General features: G+C 31.5%; 1 protein-coding gene across 1 annotated transcript in view; it reads right to left on the reverse strand.

Annotated features, from left to right (window-relative positions):
* The window catches only part of LOC111642163 (rRNA 2'-O-methyltransferase fibrillarin-like), a gene marked incomplete at its 5' end in the record, with an annotated part of 44,866 nt that extends 24,364 nt beyond the window's left edge, over window positions 1-20,502 (reverse strand). Inside the window, 5 exons of the mRNA XM_023388449.1 lie at window positions 6,446-6,578; window positions 7,456-7,626; window positions 12,306-12,400; window positions 18,525-18,575; window positions 20,277-20,502. Of these exons, the coding sequence (XP_023244217.1) occupies window positions 6,446-6,578; window positions 7,456-7,626; window positions 12,306-12,400; window positions 18,525-18,575; window positions 20,277-20,502 (676 nt within the window). The remainder of the gene's footprint in view (window positions 1-6,445; window positions 6,579-7,455; window positions 7,627-12,305; window positions 12,401-18,524; window positions 18,576-20,276) is intronic.
* Window positions 20,503-20,505: the final 3 nt, after the last annotated feature.

Consider the following 20,505-nt stretch of genomic DNA (forward strand, 5'->3'; position numbering starts at 1 on the left):
CTGGTTTCGTAAATTTTAAAATCATAACTGGTATCATGGGGGCTGCGCAGCCCCCAAGCAAAATTTGCCTTTAGAGTGCAAGTTTAATAATGTTACTGTTCAAAAGTGCATAAATGTTAAATGGAACCTTTCTTTAGTATAATCAACTTTTATTTATTTATATAATTTTCTTTACTTAATTATTACAAAAGATCACAAAATTGTTACAACTTTTGGTGTATGCTTTTTTTAACAATACAAAAATCTACCCTATTGTAAGTTTTTACATTTTTTTTTCTTATTCTTAAGAAACTAATCTTATAAAAAAGTATTTCTTATAGCCTCTAACTATCATTTGTTAAAAAACCACAGGTAATAAAATCACTTCTATTTTTAAGACTCAGGAACATTTTAACGCAATTACGTAGTTCAATCTTGAAAGTTATCACATAGTATTTTTGTAGCACTATGCATTTTGCAAATAAATTTCAAACAACTGTTGCACTTAGTAGCATATTTACCATCTTTTTTTCCAGCACAAAATGACAACATACTCTTTTCAGGAGATTTCGGCTTAATCTAGCAATTTGTATAATATTATCATCTATTAACAGTTCAAATAATTTTTTGGTAGTCATTTTGAATTTTTGATGCAAGATTGAGATATCTTTGCAGAATAATTGTAAAAATAAAAAAAAAACATAAAAACACATTTCCACAAAAAACCACCGTAACTGGTATCGTGGGGGCTGCGCGGCCCCCAGAAGGTACGTAATTCCATCCTTGTAAGTGCTACAGGGCTGAACATTTGGCACTTGCTAAGAGTCGCGACATAATGAGATTACATAAAATGGCAGCTGCGCACGATATTTAGATTTTTAGAAAATCGTAAAAATATGACGCGTGGGGGCCACGCGGCCCCCATAAAACCAGTTAAGGGTTAAATGAGGCTTAATTTTCTAATTTTTAACGATACAATAGCGACGATTATTATTTTAAAAAAAATTTGATAGGCTTAACATGGAGGAAAATTCAACGCGAAGTAGGTTAATAGCAATATACTAATATACTAATTACATGGGATGTAATAATATACTACACTAATAATGGATTTTTTCATACTTTTCGGTTATCCAACTTTTCAATTATCCGACCAACCCCAGTCCCCAATTGAGTCAGATAATCGATGCTCTACTGTACTTCACTCTTATTTTATATTGTGTTTCACATCTTAGTATATATTTATGTATTATATAGATATATACCTGAACTTATTAGCCAATAAAATGAATATAACAGTATTTAACACATTTACTTATTACTGTTTCCCATTGTATATATTCCATATACTCAAGAGTTTCATAATTCAAGGTTCCTTTCCCAGTCAACTCAAACTATCGAGGTTATTGTATCATTTTATCTTTCTCAATTTTATTGAATTCATATTAATTCTCACCTAAATGTCAAATTTCCAGCAAAATACCCAACTTCAACATTCATGTCGCTAGGTTCACACGCACTAACCTAGCAACAGCACTAGGCCTACAGCACACAATAGTCAGCTCTCCTGACACCCCCTGCCTGTTTGCCTTTGCAAAAATGCACAAACCGGGTCAACACTTACGTTCCATGATCGATAAAACCAGATCCCCAACATTTTTGCTGGAAAATCAAATCCATCATGTGTTAAAGTACCACCTTCAATCATATACATATACAATCTCCAATTCAGGTGCACTTCTATCCAAACTTGGTGCTATTAATTTAAGTGGTAACGAATATCTTACTGTGTTCAATTTTGTATCCATATATTTGTTTAGAATCATGCTTTCGTACTTTAAGAGATTTTTTCTAAGCACTACTATTGATGCTCAAACTTTCCACTCTCAGATATTAGACCTAGCACACCTGCTGTGCTATTCTTCATGTTTTTACTTTGATGAGCATACAAAAAAGAGGGATACCTATGGGTAGCCCCATTTTGGATGATCTGTGTGAACTGGTACGACAATTGGAAGAGTGGTCCTTAGTAAACTTCAAACATAATATCCTCATGTATACACGATACATTGATGACATTTTGATTATATGGAGAAATAGACCAGATGTTGAATATGTGTTAAAAGTGTTCAATAATAACAACTATGGATTAACACTAAAATTGGATCAAGAAAGCCACATGGACGTTAATTTCTTAGAGGTCAAGATTCACATAGCGGATAACAAGTTCAACACCACAGCATACCGCAAACCCACTTACATCCCTCTATTCACACCAGCCAATGCTGCTGATCCTTAATCATATAAAACATCCACTTTCTGTGCACTTGTGGCTAAAGCTCACTCATACTTTATGCAGCTCTCAGATACTAACAATGAGCTAGAACAACTGAAAGATATCACATCCAAGCATGGGTACAGCCACCCATTTATCAACAATATAACGTCCACATATCAAGCCAGGTCAATCAACACCAATACTAACTTTAACAACACAGCAGAGAAACGGGTAGTCCTAAGTTACAAACCACCCCTCTATCGCATATACAAGAGGATGGCCAAGGATTTAAACATATGCATAGTGTACAAAAGGAAACTCACCGTGTTCCACCTTTTATCTAACATGAAGGATGAAACTGAGGATGCTAAAGCACCTGGAATTTATCGCATCTCACTACATGATGACAAGTTCAACTGAACACTAACCTACATTGGTTCCACATGCAGATCATTACAAGCCTGGTTACATGATCACAGGTATGACGTGGCAAAAGAAAACATCAATAAGGCCCTAGCCCAGTATGCCAGTGAACCGGGAATTTATCCCGTATGGGAGGAGGCAACCCTAATACACAAGGTATTTGACAGACAACATATAAGAACAATAGAGGCTGCAGAAATCTATAGGGCCAACATAAAAGGAACATGCATCAACATGGATTACATTCCCATACCAAATGCACAGAAGTATTATTTACAATCTTAAAGGAAATTATACATTGTTTAATATATGTCACAGTCAATGTTCGAAGTGATTTAAAAAATTTTTTTTAAATTATATGTATAATGCAGCAACATTCTATAAATAGAACAGTTATTTTCATTTTGACTTTTCCTGATGAAGCCAATTAACAAGTCGCCGAAAACGTTTGAAAGTTGAATTTGGGTGTTTTGCTGGAAAGATGATGTTTAGTTGAGAGTCTATACATCATTCCAGTTTATTTTGTGTTTTTATATAATTCAATAAAAATGAGAAAATATGTCTATACAGTGATTAAGTTGTTTATAATAATAGAGGCCTATTTAGATCTGAAAAAATTATAATAATGTCATTTCCTATTCACCACTAATGACAAAGGCTTGAAAATCAATTTTATTTTATTTACTATTTACATTACATATTTGGTCTACATGGCCTCTTCAGACTATATATATATATATAACATATTTAAAATTTTTGTAAATTTTGTATATATTTTCTGTATTTTACTTTGTTAATCTTGTCCCTTTTGGAATGAGGTTAACAGCACCAATAAAATAAGGGGAGTTCGAGTGAGGACCCGAAACTGAACGGACGTGTTATTTTATGGTCTCCAATTTTCTTTGTCTTGTTCAACCTACACTCGACCTTACGACTACGACTGCAAAATAATACGACAATTTATAAGAGTCGACAGGATAACCTTAGTACCAGCCATGAGTAAATCTAGAGACAAATCCATCCCAGAAACAGGTAGTTCTACCTCTCCTAAACTAAATCTTATACCGTTTAACCCACGTGGAAAGCTAAGTTTGACTTCGTGGATGAGACTGTTTGAGAAGCAAGCGGCGAGACAAAAGATTGACGAACAGGAGCTTCACTTTTACATACCAGAGTATTTACAGCATGAAGCTTTCGACTATTTTTGTGAAAATTTAGTAGAGGAAACGGATTGGAACAAAATTAAACAAAAATTACTCGAGTACTTTCCACAGGAAGAAGAAGATTACTTCACCGAGTTTGTAAATCGACGACANNNNGTTAAAGGATTACTTCCTATTGCCTATTTTTCCAGGTCCTTACGTGAATATGAAAAAAGATACACCATTAGTGAGAGAGAATGCCTTGCAATTGTAGCATCTATTGAAAAGTTTCACTTTTATCTTCATGATATCTATTTTACCATACACACCGATCATCAAGCTTTACAGTGGCTGAAAAGTATAAAAAACCCATCTGGAAGGTTATTTAGATGGTCTTTGAAACTGAGCATGTATCAGTATGACATTAAACATCAGAAGGGAAGCCAGAATATAGAAGCTGATTATTTATCCAGAGCCCCCGTGAGCCATTTTGTTACCACTGAGGAAGTCCTTTCCAACCAGGATAACGCATTACTCACCTCACCCAAGTTCTTCCGAGATCATGAAGATGTAATCTGTATCAGAAAGAAGGGATTTATAAAGAAAGTCATACCTCCATCGCTTCAGTACAAGGTGCTATCCAGGGCACATGCACACTATGGTCACCCAGGTATAACACAGATGCTGAAACTAATCAGTCCACGTTACTATTGGCCGAAAGTCATCAACGATGTTGTAGAGTTTGTTAAACATTGTGATGTTTGTCAGAAAGCAAAGACATACAACCATAAAAAGTTTGGCTTGTTAGGTGACTTACCTTCATCAAAAGCTCTATTTGACATGTTATCTATGGACACTGTATCTGGAATGCAAAGATACGGATCTACTAAAGGCTACCTTCATGTCGCCATCAATCACTTTTCTAGGTTTACTTGGTGTTTCCCTTCCAAATCTACTTCTATAAATGCCTACATAGATTGTCTAGGCAAAATATTACAAACAGGCAGCCCAAAACGTCTATTAACAGATAGAGCACCTTCATTTACTTCCTCTAGATTCAGAAGATATTTAGAACAGAATGGAATCAAACAACATCTAACAAGTACTCAGCGACCACAGCACAACGGGATAGTTGAGAGACTAAACGCCACACTCGTCTCTAGACTAAGAATAAAATATTCAGAAAATCCAAAACGATCCTGGACTCAAATGTTACGTGACGTTGTGAAAGAATACAACCAAACACCTCATACTATAACAGGATTCCCTCCAATGTTTTTGATGTATGGAGAAATCCCCGATTTACCTCACAACTTGAATTATCCCTCTCTCAGCGAAGCACGTAAGATTGCCACCGAAAGAACTGAATTAGCTCACGAAAGAAACAGAGATAAATATAATAGTCAACATCAAACTCCAAACTTCAAAGTAGGAGATCAAATATTACTACAAACCTTCTTCCATCCGGACCAAGGAAAACTTGCTCCAAAGTATCATGGACCTTTCACCATATTAAAAATAGTATCTCCTTGTAACGTAGAAATAGACAGACCTGTCCAATCATTAAATAAATTAACCGATATTGTAAATGTAGATAAAATTATACCGTATTATAATCCAACCAACTTTAGAGTTCAAGCCGATAAATTGTATAACACCCAGCCCAACCTCCCTGAGGCTCCATGATGTCGCCTTTTCAGGAGGGGGGCATTTAACATATTTAAAATTTTGTAAATTTTGTATATATTTTCTGTATTTTACTTTGTTAATCTCGTCCCTTTTGGAATGAGGTTAACAGCACCAATAAAATAAGGGGAGTTCGAGTGAGGACCCGAAAGTGAACGGACGTGTTATTTTATGGTCTCCAATTTTCTTTGTCTTGTTCAACCTACACTCAACCTTACGACTACGACTGCAAAATAATACGACATATATATATATTTCAACTAATCTTTATAAATAACATACAAATAAATTTCATAAAACTTACTGTAATTGCCAACATAATTCACATAAACGTATTTAAAATCAACAGTATTTGTGATTGGCAAACAGGAAATGACATTGTTGTGTTCATTGTACATCTAAACAGAACCTTAAAAAACTATCACCTACTACTCTGATTTTAATTTCACAAAGTTGAACTTAATATCTAGTTAAGCTAAAGAGTAACATAAGCAATGCACCTTTAACAATGGATAAGGTTGTGTCTGTCTTACAATGACCTATTAACTAAGCCAAAAACATTAATATTTCTCTAATATTACTCATTGTTAAAGGCTAATTTTTTGTTTCATTAATATATAATAACTACTTAATCATTATATTTCTCATCATACAACAATATTTACTGCCTTTTGTGTCATATTATCTTTAATGACTAGAGCTGAAAAATTAATTTGTGTAAAATTTTATTTTGTAAGCTTAATTAAACTACTATTTAAAATTAATTATATTAATAGAGACGGTCTTCAAAGAAATCATAAAAATCAAAACAATATTTATATACATATGAAACTTCTATTCATAATCATTTTAATACATAATACTTCCCTCTTAACTTGCATAGAATTATTATTTAAATAAAGTAATTTATATTTTAAAAAATTTAAAATAATCATACCAACAACCATTCTATATTTATGTGGATGACGTGCATCTTCAATTATTGGTACAATATTTGTTCTTTTCTGTGCAACACCTATTAGATCACGTCCTGACCGATGAGAAAATTCAACAGCATAAACTAATCCTTCCTACAATATTAAAATTATTATTATTTTTTTAATGAAATATCAAACTTATTGTGTATAAAATGCATTATAACAATATAATTATTTTAAATAAAAAATTCAGAAATTTAAACAATATTATTAATAATATAAATCTATTTACTTCATTAAACTCTCAAATATTTTTTTAGTTTCTTCAAAGGTGATATGCAAATTAATACCAATAACTTTTTTACATAAACTTCCAAAATATTATAATTATATATATGTAATTCTAGATTTCTGATGGGAATACAAACTACTAAAAAGTATTAATTGTAAAACATCTGGTACTTTTCTGTTAACAGAATACCAGTCAATATGTACAGCAATAGATATGATTGAAGCTCTCAATGACGAGTCTTGCATCTCCAGAATTATTAACCCCCCAAATGAGCAAAAAGTCAAAGAAACCATACCTGTACACTCAATCCTTTGTGAGATATTTGCCTCTAGATGTCAATTTTTTAACATGTATTAGTATACTACCTATTCTCCATGTTCCGCATCATCAAGGCTCGCTATCACTTGCCTTCACTGACACTCCACATGTAGTTGTGTTCTTCAGTGATTGCTGTTGCTCACACCAAAGGACCCAAGTGGAGGCAAGCCCACACACCCACTAAAACTATATAGCATCAAGTACTTCATGGTCAAAGCCCACATAGTTGTGTGGGATAAATAGTTAAACACGATAGTCTTAGCAAAGCGATGGGGATGACTGTATCACACACTAGATTAGAGTTACAACTGTCATCCCGTTAACAGAAAAGCACCAAAATCTTATAACAATAAGCACAAATAAATTAGGATAAATTAATAAGAATTGTTTATTGAAAAATCAAAATAAAAATTTACTTACTGGTCCAACAATGTCAGCCACATGAGAAACTGTTGTACCAGATGCTGCTCCAAGATACAAAACCTTTGAACCAGGTGACATATGAATTTGGTCTATTCCACCAAGTATAGCAGCAGCCAGTTTAGATCTAAATGGATTCCATATTCTGTATTCAACTTTTCCATTTTCATCCTAGCAAAAAAAAAACACCACTTTAAAATTTACTTTATTATGATAAATTTTGTATATCTATATTATATAGTCATAAATAAATTTTAAGTATAACAAAATTTGGACATTATTTACAAATAATAAATAACTTTCAAACAGCAAATTCAGTTGAAGAATAAAAGTTTCAAGTAGACTTTACTATTACTGAATCTAATTTATTTATCTAATATCATAAATTGTAGTTATTTTAAACAGCATTTATTTGAAAATTTTTCTTATAGACTTCCATAATCATCAATTCATTAAGAAGTGATTAACTACAGAATTTCTAGTGAGATTATATAAAATTTTCTTCTTTTGGTTTCATAATATAAATTAGTAATTTCTAAACTACAGTTTAGAGTCAAAAATTATATATCTATCTAAAACAATTATAAAATTATTTTTATAATCTCCAAAAATATTTAAAATTAATAAAGTTGACCCCCCTATAACACTGTTGATTTTTCCATTTTATATGAATTCCATGTTGTACGAGTCACTTAGATTTTACAAATACGTGAGCCGTTCACAGCCTGGCACACGTATTTGTAAAATCTAAGTGACTCGTACAACATGGAATTCATATAAAATGAAAAAATCAACAGTGTTATAGGGGGGGTCGACTGTACATAATTTTCAATTTCTATAATTTGGCCTAATAAAATTTTTAATTAATTCAAAATATGCTTCCACTAAAATACGTAATAATTTAGACTCTCACAAAACCTATAAAACAATTTAATTACAAACATTTTTGGTCCTTCTTAAAGACCATCCTCAGATAGAATACAAAATTGAACTTAGCAAAAATAAAATGCAACAGATAATATTCTGAACATGAAATGCCAATTCATTTAATTTTTACTGTATATTTTCATTTTATTTAAAGTATTTCCAATGCTCTGAATGTCACACGACGGGGAGATTCTTAGCACCCTCACCTCATTTAAGAGGTGCCCCGGACTGAGGGCCACAGTTGAGTTTTCGCTAGCCATCAGATTATTTGGAGAATCTAGTACAGTAAGAGCTCCGTTTGTTTTCTGTACCACAGAATGCAAGCCGAGTATCACTTTATGTTGTTCAGTACTCCACCGCTTAAGGATCTTTTCCACGCTGAAGCCTGATGATGATGAAACTGCTGTCTTTCATCATTTCTAGTTTTGGTCCACCCCAATTATTACAAGCAAAGAATAGTTTTACTTACTTATTGGATAACAGATAACCTTTTTTATATACTTTAAATGTATTTTTTTTGTTCCCACAACTTCTTATATCTTGGTCACAATCACAGTTGATGCACTTAGAGAGTAATCAAATATTTTCAGTATAATGTTTTCCCAGTTAGCTTCATTGTGGTAAGGATTTCAATCAAATTCACCACATTTTAGTAAAACTGTTTTATTATGTTACAAATGTAGTTAATAGTGGTTCTTAAATTAATGATGTAATGATAATGGTATAAAATAACTAAAAATATTCTAAGAATGGCTGGAAGATGAACAAATTCTCCATGATACTTTTAACCATCTTAAATTAGTAATAATATGATAATTATTCATTTAGCATTATTTATTAATCCAATAATTATAAAAATTAATCACTGTTAATATGTACTAATAGTTTTACTGTGTATATAATTACTTTATAATTACTTTTTACATATGTAAAAATAGCATATTACTTCAAAATAAATTTTTTATTTGTTTAAATACTAATCTTATGTTTATAATGGATAATGTTCATTGATGTATAATTTTCTACCTTCTCATACAATGGTTAATGGAAGTCTGTGATAGTTTTATATTCATATGTTCTGTAATGACTGCACTAAATATAATGATTTTCATTTCACAAACAAAATATATACTACAAAACTGAATGAGATTACTATAAAAGCACCAACTATCACCTGTAATCCAGTTAAAATGAACAAATTTATTATAAGAACAAACATTTTCAACTGTTTTTAATAGCCATCTTCAGGTTATGGAATGTTACATANGCATTATTTATTAATCCAATAATTATAAAAATTAATCACTGTTAATATGTACTAATAGTTTTACTGTGTATATAATTACTTTATAATTACTTTTTACATATGTAAAAATAGCATATTACTTCAAAATAAATTTTTTATTTGTTTAAATACTAATCTTATGTTTATAATGGATAATGTTCATTGATGTATAATTTTCTACCTTCTCATACAATGGTTAATGGAAGTCTGTGATAGTTTTATATTCATATGTTCTGTAATGACTGCACTAAATATAATGATTTTCATTTCACAAACAAAATATATACTACAAAACTGAATGAGATTACTATAAAAGCACCAACTATCACCTGTAATCCAGTTAAAATGAACAAATTTATTATAAGAACAAACATTTTCAACTGTTTTTAATAGCCATCTTCAGGTTATGGAATGTTACATAGAATTCAAAAATATTTTTTGAATTCTATTTTATTGAATTTTATTCTATGTAACATTCCAGTTGAAAACCTAAAACAGAACATAATGGTACCAGTGAGAATTTCCATTAGGAATTGCAAATTTAACATTTATTACCAGTAATGTTTTGAAATTTACCATTATACTGCTAAAGTTTTAAATTTTGACTTCAAATGTAAAAATTAGTTTACATTTGAAAAACTAGTGATTGTTTAGTTGCCATTCATCAATAAGTTAAAAACTAAATAATCACTAGTCCACTAATTAATCAAATTCCTTTTCTTCTGTTTTGAAAAGCAACAATTTCATTGCCTGAAATTGTTACACAAAAAGCATTGCAGAACTAAACACCCTCAAAAAATAAAATAAATAAATAAATAATAATGTCTCAATTTTTATTACATAGTAATCAAATTATTATACCAGATTAATTTTTTAAAATCAAAACTAGCATACAAAATAAAATAATTCTATCAAAATAGTTTTGTGCTATACATCCTCATTCAACAGCACAGTACAGTACTGTTAGAGAGTACAGTGCCATCTTCCTCTCAGATCAGTTCTATTCATTCAGCCTCACAATACACTAAAATGCATGAAATGGCACTACACTGTTTAGCACTGCTGTCACAGTAGAGTACATGGCATAAATTATTTACTAGTTAAGAGCAGAGTACATCATGACTTATAAATATTACTATGAAAACGACAAAAATTTTGAATTATAAATTATTTAATTTTAATTAAATTTAAAAAATATATTTAAGAATGCTAAGGCAAATATGTTTATATATACTATAGTAAACTGCATTCTTAAAATACAGTTGTCCCTTGATAATCCGACAGGTATGGGACCAAAGGTGTGTCAGATTACCAAAAGTGTCCGGATTACCGAAAATAATTACATATTTCGCATTGTTTTGCTAGCAGTAACTTACAATATTCTCTACTCCAACTGTTCGAACAGAACTGCTCACATAAAACACACGAAATGTGTGTCATCGAGTAAGAATTGGATGGGGAGATTCACATCGCGACATGCTTCTGTGCAAGCAGACACATAACGGGGACGGGTACCTTGACGGGAGGTGCGTTGGACTACTGAGCATGTCGGATTAAAAAACGTCGGACTATAGAGGGACAACTGTATATGCAATAACCTCTAAAACACTTAAAATTAAGATACAACAAATTCCTTTAAACAGTGAGACTGAAAATGTTAAATCCAAATATTTCTTCCTGTGTAAAGACATTGTTTCTTTGGTTCTTATATTTTTAATTTAATTAAAATAAATAAATGTTATTTTACATAACAAACTGTAGTGGTTGTTACTCAGCATCCTCATATTAAACAGCCATAAACATGCTGTGGGCAGAGAAAAAATTGCCAAAATATCTAGCATAGTGCTGTACTTTACAGTTTAAATGGAAACATTTGACACTTCCATATATCTTTAATATCTAAAAATATAAATATATTGTACATAAATATTTGGCTTAAAAAAATAAATTATGTCTAACTACCTTTACTAAATTTACTGGTAAAAGATATTAATTGTATATTTACAAATATATTTTAATTGTTTACCAGAAAATCAATTTACTGGTAATGCAATTTCTAATTTTTATTTTATACAGTCTTATGCCCTTATAAATGTAATAAAACAGAAAAATTAAAAATATTAAAATTTATATTTGAAACTGTTTTTTTTCTCTAATGTAAGTGTTTGTTTCAGAGACATATTCAAAACATCAAAATGTGATGCACAGAGAAAAAAAGTCTGCACACAAGCAATGCTCATAGAATGTGTCTTAACTGATTTAAAATTTATGCTTCTAACACAATAAAGTGCTATAAATTAAGACACTTGGCGGGTTTTCTCATCTTTATTTAGTTGATTTAAAATTTTTAGTTACTGTAATGCTAAAATATTCCTCTTTAGTCAGATTCAATTGATACCAAAAAGATCTATTTCCTAATTAGACAAAATGCTGTTATAAGCTATGAACTTATGTACAAAAGTTTTCTGTTTTGAGACTTATTTTCCAATCTAGTAGATTTCTGTCTTTACAAATAAATTTTACTGTATCATGTGTTAATGTATAAATTATATAAAAAATTAAATCATTATCATCTGAGATATACATATGTACAGTACATGTATGTAACAAATTTGATTAAGTTTAAATTTACACATACCTCAACAGAAATTCGCTTTTCTCCATACACAGATTCACCAATTACTAAATTTTTGGTAACAAGAGAATCCTCCTTTGCTCTAGCAATGTAAACACCTAAATTAAAAATAAAAAAAAACAATTCTTTTATAAGATATTTATAAATTTTGAAAACTATATTTCTCATTTAAGATTAATTTATCTTAAATGAGAAATATATTCTATAAATCCTTTATATATTTAAAATTTCCCACTTCCCCCTCTGTTCAGCAGACATAATATATACTCAAGCATGTAACAAACATAATAATTTGAGATCTTACAGTAACTTCTATTTAGGTTACAATAGCTTGTCATTTCTGTAATTATTTATTACAGCAGGAAATAATTAAATATAAACATTTCTTTAATAATTGATGAAAACAAAAGTACACTGGTGAGTTGATATAATGCACTTTGATAGAATATAAACTCATACAAGGCATATAACATATAAATTCCAACTTATCATCCAGACTAAATTGGCAGCTAACAGTCTAATTCACATTCAATTGGCTCATTTGCAATATTTTATCAGCCATGCTTGTGTGAAAATCTGACTCTCTTATGAGAGTTTTTTTTTATCATTATTTCCATTATTACTCCCGTTCTCACCCCGCTACTCGAAGGATAAACCCCGGACAATGAACTGCGTAGTTAGCGAGGGTGACTTTCATCGTCCGAAGGTCATCGACGAGGGACCACAATGTCACGTGACCCCCATGCGTCCGAGCGACCGAACGAAAAATGACTATATATGGAGATAAGTTTTTCTATGGCGCGGGAGACGGTAATAAATCAGGGAGAGATATCAAAAGACGTCAACAAATTCCCAGATTTTTCCCACGCAGATCGGGTATATAAAGGGGTCAAATTTTCTACTCGGGGCGCTTAGCCGAGGAGCTAACGCCGAAGAAACTCTCCGGACAGCTAAGAAAAACGGACAGCAATCGTCGGGGGAAGAGAACGCAGTGGGCTACTCTTCCAGCACTCTCATGATCTACGAAGCTCATAATCACCACTCCATGGAAAGGTAAAACTTTGAATATTTTTCTATTCTCTCCTTATACGATAGAATTACTCTCGAAGAGGTTAATAGAAGAAACCTCCGAGAGAACTTCACCAGGAAGAACTCTCTACAGAATAGGAGCAACGAAGCATACACCGCATCTAGACATAGCCGCACGACCTGAGAAGGACATCGCTCCACATAGCCTTCAAAGGACACCTCGGATTAGAAGACGATGATCACAGAGTGTTTTATCAACGCCCTATAATATGAGAACGTTGTCTTCGAGGTAAATCCTTGTCGTAATTATCTCTCTCCAACGTAAGGTCTCTCTCGAACTTTAGGCATTAGGTTAGGTTAGGATAGATTTTAGAATACCTATTTATATCTTGATACGCGAGTGTTATATTTATTATCATTATGTATAATTTCTCATCGGTTTATTAAATGTGTTGTCTATTTTAAACCTGTGTAATCTATTGAACACCTGTTCCCGTCTTCCGACTCCTCCCCACGCATATCTTTAGCCCTCCTATAGCCATTTCCTGACAGCCAAGCCGGTAAGTGGGGAGAAGCTCTCCACTTCAGCCCCCTCGGTTAGCACACTTGTATTAATAATGGCACAGTGACACTTTTAAATGCAGTATAATTTTAATTGTATTTTAACATTTTCAGTCATTAGAATGTTTTTCTTCCTTGAAGAAGATAGCTAAAAACTGAATTAAAATTATACTGCATTTAAAGATATCAATGCAACATTATCATCATCAAAAGTGTAGTTTGTGAAGCACACTTATACTATGTACTGTACTTGTCACTGCAAACTTCAACTCTTGAATGGAAAAAAATGTCAGGTGGGTGACTAAGTAAACTAAATCGTAAATTAATAAACAATGGCCACCATGTATCTGGAATTGTACTCATATGGCAGAAGGGTTCCTCTACACAATGTGATCAAATTTTTTAGACCCTATGGAACACATTATATCAAGTGCACATATGAAGTTACCATTCTCTCAATTTAATGTTCTATGATTTAACATATTTTTTCAACAGTACCTTCAACTCTTCATAAATTACAAGGTTAATGTCACTGCATTTAAATTCTTTCCATTTTGTATATTTTCAGGATATAATGTATCAAAAACTATCTCTTCAGGAATTTTCATCTCAAATAATATTTTTTTTGATAAAGATGAAATGTATTGTATTTCATGTTCAGATAGTTGGAAGAGTATGAGATATTTCAACATGTAAAAATTCAACAAACTATTAAGATCATAACAGGATGCCACAATCTATAGTTTTGGCACTTTGGCAGTCATTGTTGAACACTAAGATTGACATATCAAGTAGAATAAAGGAATATAACATCAATTTTCAAAGTTCACTGTAAATCTGTATTGTTTCACAGTTACAAATTCAAATAATAAATAGTAGCAATAAAATAAGTATAATTGTAATTAATTTTATTTCTAAAAGATTTTTTTTTAATTTAAATATTAATGGCATCAAATTTTATTGTTTATTAATTTTATTTACTTACATTAATACTGGTAATGTAATTTATACAAAGTTTGCTAACATCAATACAACAATGAAATAACATACCCAAAAAACAAAAATAAAGCTAATAAAACAATAAGTTAAATAGTTAAGTATAATAAAGGAATTTCTTACAAATCACCTTAAATTTAGGAAATATGATATAAAGTTTATCTTCAATTTTTATAGCAGCCTTCTGGTAGTAATAAAAAAATGATTTAATGGTAACATTGAGAGGACAATATGGAAAGAGTAAACAAGTAACACTTTTAGTATTGACAGAACAGGTGTGAACATAAATATATTGAGATGAAACTACTGTAAAAATATTTATAAGTATATATCCAATCAAAACATGTCCACACTGAAAGGGAGGGAGGGGATTGAGTATTAGTGGACATTCATTTATTTCATTAAATTTTATACAGTATGCATTTTATTAAATTTATTTCAAAGTTTCTTGTACATTTCATTTCTACTTATGATATCTATCATTCATAAAGTGATGAAGGTTTTAACGGGGATAGAGTTATGTTGGACATCTATAGAGGGAAAGGGGTTACAGAAACTTGAAAAACTGGAACAAGAGGGGAAAGTAAAAATTTCAAGAAAAATGCACATGTAATTTATGGACAGCCCAAGTGCTTACACTGTAAAAAATGGACTTACACCACATTCAAAATCAATTGTTATGCAATGTCATTTACAATAAATTGTCAATTGATCAAAGCTTATGGTTATTTTAAAATGTTAAGTGTAAATTGTTTATAAATAAAAAGTTCACAACGTCACACTATCGGAACCTGTGACCGGTGCTCTATGCGTATACGTTAAATATCGCTTGACAAACGTTTTCGAGCATTCTGTTCGCTCTTCTTCAGGTCAACTGAAAAAATTCCTCGGACGGAGTGTATATTATTCTTCTCTAGGATCGGGTGTCGGTTCTGAGGGGGTGGGTCGCACCGGTCACAGGTTCCGATAGTGTGACGTTATTTTCATCCCAGTGCTGTGAATAGAATAGTTCCTGCATTTAAAAAGTTCACACTAAATTGTATGCATATTATGTGTTTTCTCAACGTTTTCCAAAAATGGACTTACACCATTTTCAAAATAAATGATCCATATATCAAATCATCAACAGGAAACAAAGTTTTCATTAATTGTAGTCATATTAATTTATACTACTTAATATTGATAGTCAGTTATCATCATCAATATAAATAGGATAATCTCACAAAGTAATTACAAATATGGAATCTAAAATATTTAGTTCTTTTTTATAATTCTAAAACTGTTATAATTACTGATCTTACACACATAGATATAATAATTTCAAAAATAATAAATGGGTTTTTAAAATAATTTCTAAAATAAATAAAACTTTGAGTAGGAAAGACACATCTTCATACCTATTTGTAGCTATACACACTTATACATTACCTACAGTACCACCTAGCAGCTAGTAAAGTTTAAACCATTTTGTTTTTATTTGTGATGTCAATTAAATATCAAGGCATTTGCATAATAAAATATTTTGTAATTGTAAATATCAAGTGAATTTGTGAAAATAAATAAATTCATAATTTTTTAAATATATAAAGTAATTACCTAGCATATTATTATAAACTTTTCCAATTCAGTTTATTTTTAATATAGTAAAAAGTACTTAGCATAACTAATTACATGTGTTTACCTATGTATCTTAGAATATGGTAACTTTTGTTCCTCAAGAATGTTCCAAGATACAAAGCATGTTTTCTTTTTACTTCTACTCATTATTATTAAAAATAATGCCAATCAAGAGACGTGTAAGTGAAGTTTCTTCCCCAAACTCTGTCTCGTTGAGTTGGTTTGCCATATTTGTCACAACTCGATATAGTTTGATCCAGGTTCGTTGAAAGTACACTCCACACTCAAGATAGATAATATTTAGTTTATTTACAATATATCTATATATACATACAGTAGAGCAGCGATTTTCCGAATCAATTGGGGACTGGGGTTGTCCGGTTAACTGATATTTCGGATAACTGATTTACGTACGAAAAAATAGTTTAATGTATCCAATGTCAAAATTTTTCTCCGTTGCGTGTCGCTTTACATTGAATTTTCGTTGATGTTAAGCCTAACAAAGACTATTGTATCGTTAAAAATTATTTTTTTATTTTGTACACAAACAAAATAAATATATTGAAAAATATAAAAATAATAAAAAATTATACTTCAGATGTTAATTTAGTATCAAAAACATAAAATATTTGAGTAGCCCAAGACATAGCCAAAGATTGAAGCGACACAGCACTGGCGAAAATTTAAATTTGCCGACTGGAATTCTTTCGGATGATTGACTTTTGGAAAATCGACGCTCTACTGTATATATATTATATATATATAAAGTATTAGGTGTAAATTGGTATCAGTGCTATAAAGAATTTGTGGCAAAATATCGTTTTAACTGATATAGTAGAATAAAGCTGAAGTAATATTATATGATTCTGATGATGATTGTGTTCCTGTTTAAAATGTTAATAGGTTATTATACAGTACTTGACAAAAAACAGTAAGTTGATAATATATTATTCACTCAAACAAACAAACAAAACACATGCTGCTTGATACATCTTAGAATTTCACAGATTCGAGACAGCTTGGTAGCCCAAACGGCCCCAGGCTTTTGCCCGTGTATGCTAAGTGTCTTTCATTACAAACATTTAGCTTTCCGAAATCTATGACAACAATTGTTTGGCATTGACGGCCGCAAATTTCGCGCCAATAAGCTGCCTCGACTTGTTCGATTATGTTATCAACTCAATTTCATATTTATTTTCACATTTTCACTTCGTGGTCCTTCTCTGTTCTTTTTCTGTTATTTACACATGTAGGCCATTTCATTTTTCACATTTACACATGTAGGCCATTTTCATTTCATTTCACATGTAGGCTTCATTTGATATCATCACTTATCACATACTGCCATGACGCTCATGTCTGTCCACTACAACTGTCAAGAATTAACACGGTTGGCGAAGTGTAGTGACAGCAGGCCAATAGAGAGCAGGGTCCTTACCATAATGCAGTTTGCGCGCCAATTTTTGTATGTACATTAATCAAGCCGAATAGTTTGGCTGAATATTTGGCTATTCGGCCACGCTCTTGGCTGAATATTCGGTATTTGGCCTGAGGCCGAATATACTATTCGTTGCAACACTAATCATTACAGTATGTTCAAATATATTTAAGCATATCACAAGAACACGTGTGCAGAAAAGCTTCTCATACGAAATTTCAATCACTCCATTCGAATTTTATATTCGTGTTCATTTTAGAAGATCCGGCTAGTTTGCAATTATAAGATGCCTAAGATTTCTTAACCTGGAAGGAGTTAAGAAAGTATTCAATTTTCAAGATTTAATCATAATACACACCATTTAAAGGTTGAAGTAAGTCTAATTTTAAGATAATAAAAGCCTGTTTTATAAAATCCATCTCTATGTGCAACAGTCTCCCCTGTAGATTATTAATTTATACATGTATATAATATTAGATTTACAATGTATCTTATTATGCGTATTTTGAATTTAATTTCTATCACATAAAATGCTATTGCAGTTCAGAAATACTGCAGACTAGACTGTTATATATACATACCTTCATGTCTATGAGGTTCAACAAATGTCTTTTTGCCACCACCCATTCGACCTACAAAAATTGAAATTTATAAAAATAACTTACAATACAATGCATTAAAGCATGATCAATGAAATTTTATTTCTACATACTATAATACTACAATAAAACAACAAATGTTTTGAATATTTACATGATAACAATAATAAGGAAAAGCCTGAAATTTTTAAACTTTTCCTAGCTTTTTAATGATAGATGTGCATAAAAGAAAATTATTCAAGGTTATTTTTCTCAAAATTATCATGAGTCATTTTATGTACAACTTCTTTCTATGTTTGTTGCCTGGAAGATGCACTTGGTCTGCAGAGATGTAACTAAAAATTTCTGAGTGTGGGTCAACCACATCACTGATTCCTTGCATAAATATGCTATAGGTAGGTATATCATGTAAAAAATACTATAGCACCAAGATCATTAGCAACATAGGATATGCAAGGAGCTACCTGATATGACAGTTCCTTGTACGTCATATGCAAATCAGTAATATGTATGAGAATGCTCAATAAAAACAAATAAATAAATGGCAGAACAAGAAAAGGTATTCAACTTTTATTCATCTTTACCTCAAGGCTATTCAAGTAGCCTAGTATTTGAGACAGATGTGCATGTTTTCTGTTTCATTCAGTGATCAACTGCTTTATGACATTTTTACATGTTTATTTTTAAATTTGTATAAGGGCAGCAGTAGGGGCTGGCAGAGAGTGAAGGGATGGAAGAGCATGAGTGTGGAAAATGCTGTGTCTTGCTACCCCATGCTGCTACAAACCTGCATCTAGTTAGGTTCTCTACTATGTTTAGAGCAGTGTTTTTCAACCTTCTTGAATACGCGACCCTTTACAAGTTAAAAAATTCTGGCGACCCCCTAGGGCCATATTTAAACTATATCAGTAATTTTAAAAACTATGTATTTAATTTTCTTTCAGTTGAGACAAATTATTGTTGATTAAAATAGAAATTTCAGAAGAATCGACAATAATTTAACACACATAAAGTATGAAACTTCCTTTAATTATAACATTACGCACAGGGAACTGTTGACCTTTTTTTTTTTTAGTATCTGAATTTCAGCTTATACTTTTCTACTTTTTATTTCCTTTTGCAAATCAGCTCAACACTTTTTCCGCTATCATTTTCTGGGGTGAGCCGTAATTGTCGCTGAAATTGTAGTTTTTTAATGTAGTGTAAGACCTACAAACACTTGTCTTTTACTTCTACCCGCAACCCCCACTTGTCTTTTACTTCTACCCGCAACCTGTGGGTCGTGACCCCCAGGGGGGTCGCGACACACAGGTTGAAAAACACTGGTTTAGAGGATTCCCACTCATTACAAACTGATTGCCTATGGTCTGTGAGCTGATGTTTTGTGTTTGGTTTTGATTTTGGTCATATTTACTTTGATATCACATTGTTTACATGTAAGTGTTTGCTGCTGAATATCATCATGGCCATTCATCTTAGTGTGTTGAATATTCTAAACAAACTCCAAGACATTAACAACAAATCTGAATAATCAGAGAGTGCCAAAAAATTCTGGTCTTCCTAGTATTAAATTAAGAAAGAAATGGTTTGGAAAATACACCATTATTACATATTTTATAAATAAGTAAAAAGTAACAATAAAAAGCAAAACTTTAATTTAAAATAAAATTTATCTAAAATGTAAATATTCAAAACTAAATAATCTATTTGTTCTTATTAAGCAAAATTATTTACCTCCTCCTCTTCCTCTTCCTCCACCTCGTCCACCTCTAAATCCTCCACGATCTCCTCCTCTTCCACCTCTAAAACCTCCACGATCACCTCCTCTTCCACCACCTCTGCCACCTCTAAAACCACCACGATCACCTCCTCTTCCACCTCTAAAACCTCCACGATCACCTCCTCTTCCACCACCTCTGCCTCCTCTACTCTTAGAATATGGTAACTTTTGTTCCTCAAGAAT

Source organism: Centruroides sculpturatus, unplaced genomic scaffold (assembly GCF_000671375.1).
Source record: "Centruroides sculpturatus isolate CEXI.00-Female unplaced genomic scaffold, Cexi_2.0 scaffold1190, whole genome shotgun sequence".
Lineage (NCBI taxonomy): Eukaryota > Metazoa > Arthropoda > Arachnida > Scorpiones > Buthidae > Centruroides > Centruroides sculpturatus.